Consider the following 19,051-nt stretch of genomic DNA (forward strand, 5'->3'; position numbering starts at 1 on the left):
TTTACATTTAGAATTAGCATACAGATAAAAATGAATGCAGTAAAATAAAATATATTTTAATTAAACATTCATGAATTATTTAACAAGCAGAGAGCCGCATCACATGGATGAAAGAGCCGCATGCGGCTCCAGAGTGCATTATGGGTAGCCAGCTTTCCAGTTTTATATTCTCTATTGTGTGTTTTGTTGGGGTTTTATTGCAGGGTTGTTTGATGTTTTTAGTCGTTTATTCAGTAATATGACTGCGCTTTTTTGTTGGTTTTAATTTTGTACCACGAGTGAGTTATATTCCAACAAATTGAACCGCGGTGCCGTTCTATTGTTCGGTGAAGGAATACGCTGCTTCCCTTGTGCATTGATTGGTCAAATTCATTATGCAAATCTGATGTTGGCTCCTCCTCTGACACATTTTATTTCCTTCACTCAGGATTTTCCTAAGCAGAGAGAATTCAGAGTAAAGGATAAAATAACGCAGTATGGCTTGGACAAGTAACTTTAATTTGATTACTAGTGTGGAAATAGTAACGCGTTAGATTAGTCGTTACCAAGAAATGACGTTATTAGTGATGGGAATTCTGGCTCTTTTTAGAGAGCCGGCTCTTTCGGCTCCCAATTGGCTCCTCAGATTTTCTGTTGCCTAGAGTCCATTTATAACCAAAATTATGCAAAACTATATGTAAAATTATTTACTAATGTAAAAAATGTGATGTATCAAATATTTATCATTTACATGGACTTAATAACTGAACACTTTAAGAAATCTCAACTTTCCGACTGCTGTCGCTCATTTTCTCACCGTCTTCGTTGTACTGTCCTCTCTCTCCCTCGCCTTTTTCCTCCTCCTCATTCCCTCTCGTCTCTCTCCACCCGCACGTGCTCCGCTGTGTGCCTGAGTCTGATCCTCCCTCTCCCCCGCCCCTACTGCTCTGTGTGTGGACAGTCTGGACACACAGTCACACATGTTGACCAATCGCCTGTAGCTTTCACCAAGGCAGGGGGGGAGGGGGGAGAGGAGGGGACGGCTCCCAATGACGAGCCGGCTCCCGTCGTTCACTTCAAAGAGCCGGCTCTTAGAGCCGGTTCGTCCACGACCGACACATCACTAGACGTTATATTAGAGTAACGATTACTTTGTTTGTATAAAGTAGAATGATAAACCCGTCTCTGGTCCTGTGTGTGTCTGCAGAATCCAGTCTGAACAACTCTGATGTGTCAGGCCTCCAAAACCAAACCTCCACTCAAAGTAAGACACAACAATCCCTCGTAAGGCCGGGGACACACTGGCCGCGGAAGCGCCGCGAAGCGCCGCGAAAATGGGACCGCCTTCATTCGGCGCCCTTGTTAAGCTATTCTATAGACCACATGGGCCGCCGAAGCGCCGCGAATCGCCTCGCGCCGGCGCTCCAGCCCGCGCCGTGCAGCGATCATTTCGGCGTTGGCTCTATTTTTTTCGCGAGCCGCGGGTGAATCGCGTCAATTCTGGCAGGAAGTCAAACGTAGACATAAGAGGCAGGCCGGTAAAGTTAACAAAATAAAGCATTTCAAAATAAAATTCCGCAATAGTCAAATGTGTTCGTAAACAGACACTGCAGAAAAACCACACGAACACGCACACACACATACACACACATCGAACTTGTGTGCGTGTGTGACCACGTGAAGGGGGGAGTGGTTTTGGGTGTCTTTTCACCAGAGCAAACAGGACAGAGAGGCAGAAAGTCTGAGGCAAGCAGTTAGGATGGATGACTTTAAATTAATTATGGAAGTTGAGAAACACAAGGAGCTGTACGACCCCCGAAAAACATGATTGTTTACGTACCCATGTCGGAAGAAACTGCTAGGATACAGCTGCAGAATTGGAGCGGGTTCCAAGAGATTCAACTGGCAGAAACAACTCATACCATAGGTTCACACACACACGCGCGCGCGCACGCGCACAAACACTCAAACGTAGGAAAAGAGCTGAGAAAAGGCAGAGAGGAAATGGAGGACACCAAGTGTTTAAAAGAAAAACTACAGCTGAGCCGAGGCGCGCCTCGACTGGGGCGCGTCTGATCTGAACTGAGGAGCGGCGAGCAGCGGCCGAATTTCGTGAGCGATTCGCTTCTCGGCGCTTCGCGGCGCTTCCGCGGCCGGTGTGTCCCCGGCGTAATGTTCACCAACATCAGAGCACACCGCCTTTACCTAATCATTCATTTTGTGTCAGACTCCACGTCCCCAACGGCGTATGGAGTGGGCGGAGCTCCAGGGGGCGCCGTAGGGTCTCCGGGGCCAAAACGCACAGCCTCTGGAACTGGAAATACCCTAAAGGTAATGTCTGAATGGTGAAGGATCAAAGTGATGGAGACAGTAGTATTGACTTTGTGTTGCACCTGTTTGCTCCAGCGCTGGCTGACCAGTCCGGTTCGAAGACTAAGTCAGGGAAAAGCTGATGGACAGAAAAAACCTCCAATCAGAACCAGGAGGCAGGACAACAGGCCAGAGCTAACCACACCCCTCACTGACAATGCACAAGCGGTACATAAACTCTAAACACCAGAAAACAAACAAGATCATGAAATCGTAATTAAAACATTTCTGTAATTCTGCAGAAGGCGAGGAAGGAGGAGGCGGGGCAAAGTGGAGGGGAGGAGGAGCCTGAGGAGGAAAGCCACACCCCTCTACCACCTCCCATGCAGATAATGAAGGACCCTAATAACCCAGAGGTAAAAATAAAGTTCATTGTGTACTAAAAGTGTTTTCCCAGAGGTAAAATTACAACAAAATACAAACAGGTTTACAATAATTTCAGCCACAACTTATGAAACATCTAAAATTCTCAAAATGTCACAAATCCTCACAGAGTTGAACCCTCTCAGGCTCAAAATAAGTTTGGATAAAAGTACAAACAACTAAGTCCTTCAGGGGTACTTCTGAGTTAAAAAATGCTCATGAAGTACATATGTAGAGTAACCAGGTAGGTAGGTTTTAACTGTTGCAAATCTGCAACGCCTGCAGAACCAGAGGGTTCAAAGACAGGTAAGAGCTGAGAAACTCTCCTGAGACCAGCCAAAGATTCATAAATCATCAGTGGAAAGAAGAAGTAGGAGAAGCTTCAGAGAACTGTTTAAGTCATTTCATCGTTTCACAAAAATATTTTATTAGTGAAGCACAATAACTTCCAATAGTGTGTGAGTGACAAGGCGAAGGGAAAGAGAGAGGAATGTGAGGAAACCTGCAGACAAACCACGTTTAAGTTTGATCTTCTTTTCTGTTTTTTCAGGCTCTGGACTCAGATCAGGGGTCTAATGAGTCCGACACAGAACAGAGAAACAAAGCGCTGCGAGGACGGATGTGAGAGGAACACTAAACTTTTACAAACTAAAGTAAAAACTGAAGATGTACATCTAAACATAACATCTACCTGTGCAGGTTTGTTGTAAATGAGATGGTCCAGTCAGAGAAGGACTATGTGAAGGACCTGGGAGTGATTGTTGAAGTAGGACCCGATTAAAAACCTCCTAATTGGTTAAACCAGTAAAGACTGGATTAACTCAGAACTGCTGTGGTCTCTCAGGGCTTCATGTCCAGGCTAGAGGTCAGAGGGATTCCAGAGGAGATGAGAGGAAAAGACAAGATCGTCTTTGGAAACATCCAGCAGATCTATGACTGGCACCGCGAGTACGTCTAAAAACACCCCCAGAAACCTAAACACACTTTAATAAACACAAGAGGTCCTCACTGCTGGTTTGTGTTGCAGCTTCTTCCTGGTGGAGTTGGACCGATGTATCCAGAACCATGACCTGCTGGCTGACCTCTTCATCAGACATGTGAGTTGTACCACCTTACGTGGTCTGGGCTCTCTAAGGACCAGGTAGAAACAGTAGGACCTGACTTTGGATCTAACACATTGCTGGACTTGGACCTTGATTTGGGACTTAATTTGAACACAGGACCTGACTCAGGATTTGGTTTATAACTGATGTTGGGGTTAGCAGTAACGTGATGGGTTCTCTGAGACTTGAGAACAATTGTTGGTACCTTGCGTGGTATGCAACGTAACCAATAAAAGTCAGACATTGCTTTTCAGCCATGCTTCAACTGACTTATTATAAGATGAACTGATGGAACAGGCCTCGACATAAATCATGGTATCCCTAACTTGACATTTTGTTGCACAGCCTTTTGAAGCAATCATTGCGATTGTAGGGGCCAAATATTGTTGCTTTTAAGCTTAATATGTTACCTTTACTAATGACCAATAAGATGTGATATTCTGTATAAATATAGAATATCAACCTGCTTGAATGCTCGGATGTTTAATCAGAAGATTCTAGGATTCTTTGCTTTTTCAGGGCTCAAACACACTTCGTCTCGATTCAGACAGAGTCAGGTTTATAAAGGCAAGAAATTTATTTTCTAAACCATTAAAAACATGACAAGCTAACCAAGGCTACTGTGATGGATGAATCTAAGTGGATGGGATGTGATGTATGGTGACTGAATGGTGTGTGTTTATCAGAACCTTGTATCTAGAAGTACGGAGTTCTGGGTGTGGAAAAAGACTTTGGTTTGCATTAAACTATGAAGTTAGTTCTCATCAAAACGGCATGCAGATGCAATCATGTGTGTCTGCCTCACCCTTTCTTTGGAGACCCTCTTCGCGGATCCGGAGGTCAAGGAGGTCGGATGACCTCTGGGCACCGAGGTTCAGTAGATTAACCGCAGCACCGACGCTCCAGTCCAGAGATGTCGCCAGGCACACGGGTTGGAGCTAGTTTGCGTCTGGAGCAGCTGTTTCTGAATAGCTGAAGGAACCGTTTTGCTGTGTCAGCTGTAGGCAGCTTTTAGCTTGTCGAAAGCTTGTCAAGAGATGCGGTGTGAGCAGAGTTTCCCTCCGATGGCCAGTCAGAGTTAGCTCAACTAACAGGATGCTGAATCTCGCAGAATGCTGGAATGATGATTCACTCCGCAAGCGATTCTGTTTTAATATTCTCATATTATGATTTACTTGGCCAATCGGAACATGCCATGTTAAGGGGTGTTAACAACAAACCCCAGAACGTCACGCCTTCTTTCAGCTACAGGATGCTCTGATTTGTGGCTAAGAAAATATCTATGTGCAGTGACGTTACTTTAACTTTAATTTATCTCTAATGAACAATGTGTCTGAGTGTAGATAATGATTCACTTGTTAAACCAAACATTACTGATCATCATAATAATATTAATTTCAACTTCAGTAATTCAAGCACAGATTAATCAACCTTATTATTTAAGCACAGATTAATCAAAACATTATTATTATTCATCAGCCATTCTTGTTCATTCGACCACATGATTATTTACTATTAAAACGGTTCAGTCCTTTATTCTGTGCAGGACAGCCTAGATAAGCAGACAGGCTTGGCAGAGAAGAACCTTGAGAAGGGAACATGATGTTGACAATATGTTATGATGTGTTCAGAGCTGTAGAACCTTCTGGGCTTGTTGGAAGGTGGAACATAAAATCCACCTTAGAGAATGGAATTTATGTCAGTAGATGACCGGTGGCATGTAGCTCAATCTGTAGGTGAAAACTGACCATTTCTGGATGTTACACGATCAAATGATTCCGGTAACTGTCAACGAGACTTCTACGCCTCTTAGCAGGTATTTTGGCCCACTCCTCATGAGCATACTGCTACAGTTGTCTCATGTTTGAAGAGCCCCTTTTCCAAACATTGTGTTTCAGCTCCTTCCAAAGATGCCTAATAAGATAGGATTGAGGTCATGGTTCATAGAAGGCCACTTTGGAGTAGTCCAGTGTTTTCCTCTTGGCCATCCTTGGAGGTTTTTAACTGTGTGTTTTGGGTCATTGTCCTGTAGCAAGACCCATGACCTGTGATGAAGACCAAGCTTTCTGACACTAGCCAGCACATTTCTCTCTAGGATCCCTTGATAGTCTTGAGATTTCATTGTAGTAGCAGCCCCAGATCATAACAGAGACCCCTCCATGTTTCACAGTAGAGACAGTGTTCTTTTCTTGAAATGCTTCATTTTTCCATCTGTGAACATAGAGCTGATGTCCTTAGCAAAATGTTCATTTTTTTGTCTCATCTGTCCATAGGACAATCTCCCAGAAGCGTTGTGGCTTGTTGATATGTAGTTTGGCATATTCCAGTCTGGCTTTTTTATGATTTTCTTTCAACAACGGTGTCCTCCTTGGTCATCTCCTATGTAGTCCTCTTTGCTTCAAACAACGATGGATGGTGTGATCTGACACTGGTGTTCCTTGAGCTTGAAGTTCACATTGGATCTCTTTAGAAGATGTTGGAGCTCTTTTACTATTCACACTATCCTTCTTGATTTTTCATTAATTTTCCTCCTGTGGCAACGTCCAGGAAGGTTAGCTACAGTCCCGTGGAACCTACATTTCTGAACATGTGCAGCTGTAGTCACAAGAACATCTGGCAGCTTGGAGATGGTTTTACAGCCTTTACCATTAACATGATTGCTTCTAATGTTCTTTCTAATCTCCTGAGACAACTCTTTCCTTCACTTGCTCTGGTTCATGTTGAGTGTGGTACACACCATGTCACCAAACAACACAGTGACTTCCTGGAGCTTTGTTTATAGGGCTTCTGACTACAAGATTGTAGACACCTGCGATGCTAATCGACAGGTCCCTATGGTCACATTATTTTTAGCCTTTTCTTTGTTCCAGGCCTGTTCCATGAATTTATTATTATTATTTAATAATTCCATTGAAGCATGGCTGAAAAGCAATGTTTGACTTTCTTTGGTAAAATTTCATTGAATTTTAATAATTATTGTTTTTGTCAGATTCACGTTATTTCTGTGACCCTTGTGGGTTTTACTTTAATTGACCAAAGGGTACCAACTATTTTGTCAGTGTCTACTGTGGTAGCGCCATATCTGACCACTATCAGCCGTAAGAGCTTCAGACCAGGTGGCCCTGTCAGGTGTTTGGTTTCTCATAGAAACAAGTCACTGAAGCGATGAAATGTGATTTTTCTGCAGGAGCGCCGACTTCACATGTACACGGTTTACTGTCAGAACAAACCCAGGTCAGAATTCATCGTCATCGAATACGAGACTTTCTTTGAGGTAACACGGCGCCATACGTCCCCTTATTTTGACAGTTTCAGAGTACTTCCTTCAGACTCTGATCAGTGCTGAAAAAGCCCTGAAGAAGTTCTGTGTTCTGTTTCATTTTCCCACCTGCAGGAGATCCAGCATGAAATCAGCTGTAGGATGTCTGTCAGCGACTATCTGATTAAACCCATCCAGAGAATCACCAAGTACCAACTGCTGCTCAAGGTGTGTGTGTGTGTGTGTTTGTGTACTTGTCTTTATATGCTTAAGTGGACAAAGTTAAACTTTTAACATGTAGTGTGTGGACATTGGACATTGTGGGGACATTTGGCTGGTCCACAGAATGACAAAATACCCTTAAACATAGTTTTAGAGGTATGGTGTAAATGAACTTTTGGTTTAGATGAGTTTAGGTTAGGGTTAGGAAAAGAGCAGCATTGGTTGGGTTAGGATATGGGTTAGGCATAGTGGAGTCCCAAATATTAATGGAAGTCAATGGAGGGTCCACACAAGGATACAGAGACAAGTGCATGTGTGTGTGTGTGTGTGTGTGTGTGTGTGTGTGTGTGTGTGTGTGTGTGTGTGTGTGTGTGTGTGTGTGTGTGTGTGTGTGTGTGTTTACTGATGTCTCACAGGAATAATAGACTCAGTTCTCTCGCATATGTTCTGATTCTACTGGTTCTGATGTTCCAGGATTTCCATAAATACACTTCTAAAGCCGGACTGGACACGGAGGAGATTGAGGTGAGCTGTAACAGCTGATCACAACAAAACTAGACCTTTAAAATGTTTCTAATGTACCCCCCAGTGGCTGGTTGTAGTAATAGGCCACACATGTGATCAGACTTGTAAAAATTAAGCATCAGAGTTAAAACCTGAGGCAGATTGTTGTGGAGATTCTTTGTCTCTCGGAAAATTAAAAATCCTAAGACTTTATTTGGTTCTGCTTCTATTCTGATCTGAAGCGAAATCTGATTCCAATTCAGTTTGGTGAAGAACTGAAACTTCTTTAAAAACATAAGCAGGGTCCAAAGTCCCAAAACTAAAAACTCTAAAAATTATTAAGAGTTTTTGTTGTCTTTGACAGCTGCTTTTGTGTTCCAACCAGAGAGCTGCTTCTGTTGGCGCCGAGAAGATAATAAATGATTCACCCTTGATAGTGAATCACTGGTCTGTAAAGTGTGTGTGTGTGTGTGTGTGTGTGTGTGTGTGTGTGTGTGTGTGTGTGTGTGTGTGTGTGTGTGTGTGTGTGTGTGTGTGTGTGTGTGTGTGTGTGTGTGTACAGAAAGCAGTGGAGCTGATGTCTCTGGTCCCCAAACGCTGTAATGACATGATGAACCTGGGACGCCTGCAGGGATACGAGGTACAGTCAATCAGCTCATGTCTGTGTCTGATCTTTTACATCATAATGATTAAATTATTAATTAAAGCTGCAGCAGCAACACACCTGAGTGCCGACTGAGACCCCACCACCACCACCACGTTAACCTGCTCTAGGTGGCTCTGTTCATGCGTGAAATAAAGTTATTTCAAACAAATTTGATGCAGATTGGATCAGATTGGGTCTTGTTCACGAGTGAGGGTAGGAGGGATCGGGAGATCAACAGGCGGATTGGTTCGGCGTCTGCAGTGATGCGGACGCTGAGCCGATCTGTCGTGGTGAAGAGGGAGCTGAGCCAGAAAGCCAGGCTCTCGATTTACCGGTCGATCTACGTCCCAATCCTCACCTATGGTCATGAGCTTTGGGTAATGACCGAAAGAACGAGATGGCGGATACAAGCGGCCGAAATGAGTTTCCTCCGTAGGGTGGCCGGGCTCAGCCTTAGAGATGGAGTGAGGAGCTCGGACATTCGGGAGGGACTGGGAGTAGAACCGCTGCTCCTCCGGATCGAAAGGAGCCAGTTGAGTTGGTTTGGGTATCTGGTCAGGATGCCTCCTGGACGCCTCCATGGGGAGGTGTTTCGGCCAAGTCCTGCCGGCAGGAGGCCCCCGGGTCGACCCAGGACACGTTGGAGAGGTTACATCTCCAATCTGGTCCGGGAACGCCTTGGGGTCCTGCCGGAGGAGCTGGTGGAGGTGGCCGGGGAGAGGACGGTCTGGAGCTCCCTAGTTGGGATGCTGCCCCCGCGACCCGGACCCGGATAAGTGGAGGAAGACGATGACGATGACGATTGGATCAATTTTGTCAGATTGACCAACATTTAAGATTATTCCTCATAAAAAAGGTTAAATAAAATACAAACATATTAACATCTACACCAACATTTATTTCCTTTAATTGTCATGTGAAAAAACGTGGAGTTGATGTGCTCAGGGACCTCAAGTTAAAATAAGAATTAAAATTTAACTGTTAAAACACATTAAAAGTGTCATAAATTTGTATTTTACAACACTTTTCTGCCTCCTAGTGGCTACAAAGTTTATTTTTTACAAAGATGATAATTTATCTACCAACTTTAAAGGAGACTGAAATATAATAATTAAATATAACGGTAAATGCTGCGAATGAAGTAAATCAATCATGAGATAATATTGTCCAACATATTTGAAAAGTGCTCAGATATTTTTTGAGTGAAGATTTGAATCTGCGTGTGACCCTGTGTGTTCAGGGGAAGCTGACATCTCACGGGAAGCTGCTGCAGCAAGAGACCTTCTGTGTTTGGGAACAGGATGGAGGAGTTTTATCTCGGAGTAAAGAGCGAAGAGTTTTTCTGTTTGAGCAGATCGTCATCTTCAGCGAACTGCTAAGAAAAGGCTCCAGCAACCCCGGGTATCAGTTCAAGAACAGCATCAAGGTGAGATTCCTGCTTCAGAGCTGGGTTCTGGGTCCGGGGGGACCTGTAAGTTGTTATCAGTCATGTTTGTGCCCCATCAGGTGAGTTACCTGGCGATGCAGGACAGCGTGGACGGAGATCCCTGTAAGTTCGTTTTGTGGTCTCGTGGATCCGCAGAACGCTTCACTTTGCAGGCGTCCTCCGCCAGCATCAAGATGACCTGGGTGGAGACCATTGCTGCACTGCTGGACGCCCAGAACAACTTCCTGTCAGGTGAGGAGGGTTTTTTTAACCAAATTTTTACATAAAAACAAAAAATTCTTATACTTACTGGTGGGTCTCTGTGTGTCAAACATCACTGCTGCTTCACGCTCAGCTGCAAACTGCTCCAGCGAATGCCGAAGATCACAGTCTGATGGAGCCAACAGGATCACACCATCTCCAAAAAGCAGAGACCTGATTCTTAGACAACAAACTTAGATCCCCCGACATGTTGACTGTGCCTAGAAATCCTGTCCATTAAAGTTATGAAAAGATTTGGTGACAAGGAGCAGTCCAAACGAGCCCAACTTACTTCCGCGAGGCGGACCAAGGCGGACACTGGTTATACAGGGACGTAACAGCCCGAATCAAGGGGCCTGGTACCCCATACTCTCGGAGTATCCTCCATAAGACCCCCGAGAGATGTGGTTGAATACCTTCTCAAAATTTACAAAACACATGCACCCTCCAGAAGCCCCCTAAGGTTATAGAGCTGGTACATTGTTCCACAGCCAGGACAAAAAATGCATTTCTCCTCTTATCCAGAAGACCTGAATAGACCTTAACAGGGAAGCTCAAGAGTGTGATTCCCCTGTAATTGGAACACACCATGCGATCCCCCTTTTTAAATAGGGGGACCACCACCCTGTACTGCCAATCCGGTGGAACTGCCTCTGATGTCCACTCAGTATTGAAGAGCTGCATCAACCAACACCCCCCCACAACATCCAGAGCCTTAAGAAACTCTGGGCGAATCACATCTACCCCGGGGACCCTGCCACCGAGCTTTTTGAACACCTAAGTGGCCTCAGCCCCAGAGATTGGAGAGTCAAATCCAAATTTCCTAGACTGTGTTTCCCCAATGAAAGATGTGCCAGTGGGATTGAGGAGGTCCTTGCCCACCGATCTAGAACGTCCCGATTTGAGGTGTTGGTAGCGCGCTTCTTTAAATTCTGTCAGAGGTGGAAATTGAAGCTTCTTCTGACAGGAGACTCTGCCATATGTTCCCAGCAGACCCTCACAATACGTTTAAGTCTTCCAGGTCAGACGGGCATCCTCTCCCACCGTCAAAGCCAACTCACCACCAGGTAGTGGTCAGTTGACAGCTCCTCCCTTCTTTTCACCTGAGTGTCCAAGACATGCAGCCACAGATTAGATGAGACAACATCAAAGTCGATCATTGAACTGCGGCCTAAGGTATCCTGGTACCAAGAGCACATAAGGACACCTTTATGTATGAACAGGTCTCACTGTCGTTGCCCACGTGAGGATTGAAGTCCCTCAAGGGAGTTACAAAAAGGAGCGCTCTCCAGCTCCCCCTCCAGAGACTCCAAAAGGGGGTGTGTGTTCTGATCTACAGTTTGGTGCATTAGCACAAACATGAATCAGAACCTGTCCCCTCACATCTAGGTGAAGGGAAGCTACCTTGTTGTTTACCGGGGTAAAGCCCGATGTACAGGCACCAAGATGGGGGGCAACAAGTACCGTAATTTCCGGACTATAAGTCGCAGTCTTTTTCATAGTCTGGCTGGTCCTGCGACTTATAAACTAAAGCGACTTATAAACGAAATTATGTAGGCTATACCACGCTGCTGCCGGCGGCTCCGACCCAGGAATGGGCTCTCCCCGCCCGCTGGGAGGGTTTGAAACACGGCCGTTCTCTGCTGCAGATTATGGCGTGCTGCTGCGCACACCGCTGATGCAATAGCTGGTTGTTTATTCTGTTATTGTTACCGGTACTTGTCTTGCAATATGAAATGCTGAGATTTATATATATATATATATATATATATATATAGATATATATATAGATATATATATATATAGATATATATATATATATATATATATATATATATATATATATATATATATATATATATATATAAAATAAAATTTCCCTCCAAAATGTGACTTATATATATTTTTTTCTTCTTCATTATACATTTTATGGCTTGTGCGACTTATACTCCGGAGCGACTTATAGTCCGGAAAATACAGTTTGTCTACCCATGTTCTACGCCTCTCAGCGAGAGCAACTCTTGGGAGTGGTAGAAAGTCCAACCCCTCTTGAGAAAGTTGGTTCCGGAGCCGGAGCCATGTGTTGAAATGAGTCAGATTATATCTAGCCGTAAATGTCGCACAATGCCACAACTCTGGCTCTGTCCCCACCAGAGAGGTGACATTCCACGTACCGAGAGCTAGCTTTTGTAGCTAAGGATCAGACTGCCAAGGTAGCACATAATGCACCCGACCCCTTTAGCCCTTCCCTTTAGTGGTGAGCCCATGGGAAGGGGTGCTCATCTCTCCTCTTCAGGCTATGCCTCACTGGGCTCATGGGTGAAAGCCCAGCTACCAGGTGCTCACCAGGGTGTCCCAACTCCAGGCCTGGCTCTAGAGGGGGGCCCTGGTGACCCGGGGGGAGGGAACACTGTTTTGATATGTCTGGTCCCTCTCCTTGGACCTGTTTGCCATGGGTGGCACAACCACAGGAATAGTCTCAGACATCTCAGCTTCAAGGGTCACTGGCACACTTAAACCCCTCCACCATGGTAAGCTGGCAGACGTGGGAAGGGGTGGTGGTCTGAATCATTAATTAAATTAGTTAATGTCTTAAAGTCCAGCTTCTTCTCAGGCATCAGAAATTCACCCTCAAACGATCTCCGGTCCAGTTTAGGCCTCCATTTAAAACCCACCTTCAGATTTGTGACTCACACCTTACGTTTCATCTTCAAACATTCCAGGATTCATCTGAATAAAACATGTTGAAGTAGCACTAGAAACGTTTTATCGGAGTCTTTTTCATTAAACAGATGTAACGTTTGCTTTTGATCGCAGCTCTCCAATCACCCATTGAGTACCAGAGGAAAGAGGGTGGGATCTCTGTGACCCGCCCGCTGTCATCAGGACGACCACCATCTGCCCCGCCTACTCCTAACGGCCATGCCACTCAGCCTCCTGCTGACAGCGATCAGGATGACCAGGTCTGGATCCGTCAGCCTTAATATAAAGTCTCCTGATCAATAAACTCAGACTGAAAGTAAACCGTGGTTTGACCCACCAGGAGCTGGTTCTGGTGCTGCAGGACTTTGTGGCGGTGCGGGAAGATGAAATCTCTGTGTTTCGGGGGGAGAAAGTCCAGATCCTGTCGTCCAACCAGCAGGGTCAGAGTCTGGTTTATCGTCCGGCCAACAGCGAGTCGCCTGCTGCAGAGGGATGGGTGCCACGGAGCGTGCTCAGAACACACTGACACTTACACACTCACACACTGACTGCAGGGTCAGAGTCCAGTTTACAATTTTTACACACACTTAAGTCTGCAAACCAACAGGGTCAAGGACACAACGTGAAACTCAGCGAGAAGCCTAAAAATGGTGACGTAGACCGGTTCAACGTGTTGGTCTGAAACGAAACCAAAAACTCACCCATGTTTATAACCTGAAACATCATCCAAAGGTTTCATTTTGCAGTAATTTCAGTGTAAATACAAATGAACAAGCAGCTTTGAGTTGAGCGAGCATCCTCCCGTGTACTCCCATGTGTGCCTTAGTTCTTCTCTGAGTGGATATAAAGTCTTAAAAGGAAATCAGCTATTTATTTCAAGGGAATTTGCTGCAACAAATGAAGTCGTAAAGCACAGAATTTATCATAAAAACCTCTTAAAGCTGTTTGGAAGTTTGAAACTTAAATGCAAAACTTAAATTTTACTTGTCTGCCATCTCAGGCAGGATATTGGACTTTTTTATTATTATTAACGTCCTCAATCACTTATTGCTTGATATGGACTGTGTGATGCAGATGATCCTCCACTTTCCCCACACCTGGATATTTTACCGTTGAACAAGTCAAAAACTGAAAACCAAATGCAACTATTTAAGAGGCAGGAAGTGTTCAAGTGATAAAGTCTGTGTCAAACTTTCGCTTACTAACTGGAAACCAGTGAGTTTAGTTTAGTTTGCCGGGTGGAGGGACGATCAGATGAATACATCTGAACATGTACTATTCCAGATTCCTCTCTGGATCCAGTTCTTGACTTCCTTTGGATTTTATTTTGAAAACCTTCCCCAGAACCGTAGAGTGTGCTTGGTTCTGTTTGGACCCGGACTGGTTCACATCACTATCCTTTAGGCTTCACCTTCAAGACTGTGGTACTGACTGAATGTTCTACACACACACACACACACACACACACACACACACACACACACACACACACACACACACACACACACACACACACACACACACACACACTCACAGCAGCAGGTACTGTTAAACTCTGCCCACTTCCTGGTGCTTTGAATTTCGGCAAAAACAAAGTGACCCCCCTCTGCCCTCACCTCATCCAATCAGATGCTGCAGCCAACCCATGAGCAGCCAATCACACACACTGTTGACATCACCATCCATTTCCTAAGTGAAGCTGTGTGTGTGTGTGTGTGTGTGTGGGGGGGGGGGGGTCCTTGACTTCATTATAAACAAAACCACACCCTGAAGCTGCCGTTGCCAAGCAACCAGAGACAGTATTTAAGACAAGCAAAGCCTCTTGATGAGAAGAGGAGTGGACTCGTTGACCAATCAGAACTTAGCTCTTGGTCCTGTTTATAGTGTGTATAAAGACTGAGGACACACATATACACACTCTGTGCACATGCCACCCCTCTGATGAAGATGACTATGAGATCATTAAGAATGATAGGTTCTGTTTTTCACCTCAGTAGAGAGAAGAGACGAGAGAAACTGTTTGTCAAATTGATATCTGTGTATATCTGAGTAAGTGTGTGCGAGAGAGAGAGAGACAGAGTGAATGTGTGTGGTTGTGACACCTTCCTGTGTGTGTTTTTTTCACGGACAGTCATGGTGTCCTGGTGTAGCGTAGCCATGATTACTCGTGTTTGCGGTGATGCTTTTTTCATTTTGAGTTTGGAGTTTTTTTTAGCAAACCGGAGCCGCTGCCTCCTACCCTTTCCCCCATGCCTGGTTGCCCCCGTCGCCGTTACCATAGCAACCAACAGCGATGGAGGAGTTGGCATGGCAGCCCCACCTCCAGTTAGGTTGGATATTCTTATTATGCATCCCTTGTTTCTGTATATAGACCAGACTCCACAAACTGTGGACTCTAAACACATCTGTCCCACATCTGTCTTCTACTGAAACAGAAGCAGTGACCTTCGACCTGTCTCTCTTCCCGTCTCCTTCTCTACCTCTCTGTCCCCGTCTCTCTGTTTCTCTGGTGCCATTCTCAGACAACACCCTGGTCCTTAAGGAGCTTTGCAGCCTGTCGGTGCGCTGCAGGGTGGTCAGGATGGAAAGGAGCGCACTACGAAGGGTCTAGGACACACATAGCACACTGTTAAGGGTTAGGGTTTAAGGTGGAACAGGTTGGATTATTAGAAGTCCATCTTAACACATATAAATGTCTTAACTGTCTCTGAGATCCAGTTTGTTCTTTGCAGGTTTCAACTAAAATCATCACCAGTAACAGATCGGTCAGACCCACTGTGGCAAAAATAAGCATCTTTAACGTCAGAGTTTTGGATGAATTTCAACAAAAGTGTCACTAATTTAACTTGATTTTAAAAAATATCCAAAGAAAAATATCTTTTACAACACAGACATTTTTAACCCAGAAATTTTTATTTGCCTAAAATCATAAAGTCAAGAGGAAAAGGAAATTTATTCAGAATAAAAATGAGACATCTTTAAACCCTAAAAGATAATCTACCCTTTTTGGGCTTCAAAAAAGACCAAACTGCCCCCACTGTCCTCTTGTTAATCATCACTGATGGCTTCACAAAGAGCATCAGGATCAACGCTGCTCTGATGTTTCATCACATTACAGAAAACCTTCATCAAACAAAAACTGGTTTTATAAAAAAGCACAAGGACGATCAAAACCAGCAAGTCTTTAGAAAATCAGCTAAAAACATCAGAAAAGTTAAACAAATTCTACCAAACATCAGCTTCAAGTCAGAATAAAACCCGATTCATTTAAAAAGGAGCCAAAATTTACCAACAAGAAAAATGTGTGAATAAAGAAAATGCACAAATTCAGCAAATACAGAACGTCTTTTTCAAAGTAAAAATATGATTTAATACAAACAAGTGAAATCAGCTCTTTGACGTGAAAGTGGTTTAATGCCGAGTTCAAGTCCCATAGAAACAATTCAAATCAACAGTTTTATCCAACTAGAAACTGAGAACGGAGCTAAAAAAAACTGCAAAGCTGTCTCAGAAAATAAGAAACACAAACCCAACAAAGACTAAAACTCCTGATATTTCAATTCAAACTTAAAGACAGAAAATTCTGGATTTTCTGATCCCATCAGACAAGATTCCTGGACTTATTGGGACACAAAGTTATCCTTCACCTGCTTGTTCTGAAATAATGATGTTGTGTTTGTTATGTCGGTGTCAAGATTATCGATGCAAAACTATTTTTAAAAAAAAAGCCTGAAACCAATTAAATCAGCTGAACTCGGAGTGCACAAGTTAAGGTGGCATTGCAGAGCTCTTGGAAGGGCACAAGATGGTTATGGTGCACTTTGAAGAATTTAAGGTGGAATTACGTGCACTATAAAGAGTTTATGTTTATTTATTTAGCAGACGCTTTTATCCAAAGCGACTTACGATTTATAACCTATAGGGCATGTTGTGATCTGTGGGGGAAGCCGGAGTTCCCGGAGGAAACCCACGCATGCATGGGGAGAACACGCAACTCCACGCAGAAAGGCCGCAGCCGAGTTTCGAACCTGCGACCTTCGTGCTGCAAGGAAACAGTGCTAGCAACTGCGCCACCATGCAGTTTATGGCTGGACAAGGACACTACAAATGGTTTTAATTTAAAAGTTGCACATTTTAAAGTGATTAAAGAGAAAATTGTGCAGGTTGGTGAGACTGGGCGGTGGTGCACTAGGCTTGTGTTTAGGTGGAAGGAAGCTCACTACAGAAGGCCTGGAGTCGTGCACGGAGCACTAGAAAGAACTGAAGGTGGTGCTTTAAAGGTGAGGGTGGAGGTGGTGCACTACACAGGACAAAGGGTGCTGTTTGAGACCTCGCCTTGTTGCCACCCGGCATTTTCAATGAACCAATCAAACAGTGTTATTTGTACAGAACTAACAGCTGCTAACTGATTGCTAACAGCTCTCTGTTGTTGTTTGTAATAAACTTCATTTTTCATCCAGAACCATCAGTGTGGCGTCTTTGTGGGCGTTTTGGGTCGGCTCTGTTCTAACGGGCCTCAGTTTGCAGAATAACAGGATGAATGAGCCGGTTCTGACTTTACTGATGAATGTTCCTGACAGGATGTTCATCATGATACCTGTCCTTAGAGTCACATGTTCCTGATAACATCTCTGTGGGCGGCGTCACCAGGAGGTCAGCGCTTTCTGACTCAGGTGTTCATCATCAGCCTGGATGTTTGGGTCTCTGCTAACCTGTTCATGATCAGCTCGCCTGGATTCAACAACCAATCTAAACCTCTCACCAAGCACTTCCTGTCACCTTGAGTTTGGAGCTTCTGAAAAGAGTACAGGTGCCATCCATTTTCGTCCGCTTATCCAGAGTCGGGTCGCGGGGGCAGTAGCCTATGTCGAGAGGCCCAGACTTCCCTCTCTCCAGCCACTTGGGCCAGCTCCTCCAGGGGAATCCCAAGGCGTTCCCTGGCCAGGTGAGAGACATAGTCCCTCCACCGTGTCCTGGGTCTGCCTCTACGTCTCCTCCCCGGTTGGACGTGCCCAGAAAACCTCACCAGGGAGGCATCCAGGAGGCGTCCTGACCAGATGCCCGAGCCACCTCAACTGGCTCCTCTCGATGTGGAGGAGCAACGAATCTACTCCGAGCCCCTCCGGGATGACCGAGCTTCTCACCCTATCTCTAAGGGAGAGCCCAGCCACTCTGCGGAGAAAACTCATTTTGACTGCTTGTATCCGCGATCTCGTTCTTTCGGTCACCACCCAAAGCTCATGACCACAGGTGAGGGTAGGAACGTAGATCGACCGGTAAATCAAGAGCTTCTCCTTCTGACTCAGCTCTCTCTTCACCATGACAGACCGGTACAATGTCTGCATCTGCAGTGATGCAGGCGTTATGCACCCTCTCCCTGGGCTGCCACCTTACCGTGGTGGAGGGGTTTGAGTGTCCTAATGATCCTAGGAGCTAAGTTGTCTGAGGCTTTATCCCTCTGGTAGGGTCACCCATGGCTAACAGGTCCTAGGTGAGGGATCAGACAAAGAGCAGCCCAAAGACCTCTTATGATGAATTATATAAATGGAAACCGTGTTCCCTCGCCCGGACGTGGGTCACTGGGGCCCCCCTCTGGAGCCAGGCCTGGAGGTGGGGCACGTTGGCGAGCGCCTGGGCTTTCACCCATGGAGCCTGGCCGGGCACAGCCCGAAGAGGAAACGTGGGTCCCCCTTCCCATTGGCTCGCCACTCGTGGGAGGGGCCAAAGGGGTAGGGTGTAGTGTGTGACGGGTGGTAGTCGAGGGCGGGGACCTTGGCGGTCTGATCCTTGGCTACAGAAGCTAGCTGTTGGCACATGGAATGTCACCTCTCTGGTGTGGAAGGAGCCTGAGTTGGTGTGTGAGGTTGAGAGGTTCCGACTAGATTTAGTCGTACTCACCTCAACGCACGGCTCTGGCTCCGGAACCTGTTTCCTTGAGAGGGGTTGAACTCTCTACCACTCTGGAGTTGCTCCCACTGAGAGGCGCCGAGCAGGGGTGGGCTACTAGTTGCCCCCCCATCTTGTGCCTGTACGTTGGGGTTTACCCCGGTGAATGAGAGGGTAGCCTCCCTCCGCATACGTGTGTGGGGGGACGGGTTATGACTGTGGTCTGTGCTTATGCACCAAACTACAGTTCAGATTACCCACCCTTTGTAGAGACCTTGCAGGGGGTGCTGGAGAGCGTTCATCCCGGTGACTCCCTCCTTCTGCTGGGG

General features: G+C 45.4%; 1 protein-coding gene across 5 annotated transcripts in view; it reads left to right on the plus strand.

Moving 5' to 3' along the window:
- LOC107384612 (kalirin) overlaps positions 1-17,298 on the plus strand; it is a 50,142-nt gene extending 32,844 nt beyond the window's left edge. For 2 of the 5 annotated variants that reach the window (XM_054735062.2, XM_054735071.2), the window contains exons 42-57: positions 1,187-1,243; positions 2,207-2,310; positions 2,386-2,517; positions 2,592-2,705; positions 3,263-3,333; positions 3,412-3,478; positions 3,557-3,660; positions 3,740-3,809; positions 7,003-7,089; positions 7,210-7,302; positions 7,771-7,821; positions 8,363-8,440; positions 9,687-9,872; positions 9,953-10,124; positions 12,951-13,096; positions 13,177-17,298. In XM_054735062.2, coding sequence (XP_054591037.2) covers positions 1,187-1,243; positions 2,207-2,310; positions 2,386-2,517; positions 2,592-2,705; positions 3,263-3,333; positions 3,412-3,478; positions 3,557-3,660; positions 3,740-3,809; positions 7,003-7,089; positions 7,210-7,302; positions 7,771-7,821; positions 8,363-8,440; positions 9,687-9,872; positions 9,953-10,124; positions 12,951-13,096; positions 13,177-13,362 — 1,718 coding nt within the window. In that variant the 3' untranslated portion in view covers positions 13,363-17,298. The remainder of the gene's footprint in view (positions 1-1,186; positions 1,244-2,206; positions 2,311-2,385; positions 2,518-2,591; positions 2,706-3,262; positions 3,334-3,411; positions 3,479-3,556; positions 3,661-3,739; positions 3,810-7,002; positions 7,090-7,209; positions 7,303-7,770; positions 7,822-8,362; positions 8,441-9,686; positions 9,873-9,952; positions 10,125-12,950; positions 13,097-13,176) is intronic. The other 3 variants (XM_054735072.2, XM_054735078.2, XR_008560033.2) reach the window with 2 other exon arrangements.
- The last annotated feature ends 1,753 nt before the right edge of the window (positions 17,299-19,051 follow it).

Source organism: Nothobranchius furzeri, chromosome 3 (assembly GCF_043380555.1).
Source record: "Nothobranchius furzeri strain GRZ-AD chromosome 3, NfurGRZ-RIMD1, whole genome shotgun sequence".
In the NCBI taxonomy this organism is placed as follows: domain Eukaryota; kingdom Metazoa; phylum Chordata; class Actinopteri; order Cyprinodontiformes; family Nothobranchiidae; genus Nothobranchius; species Nothobranchius furzeri.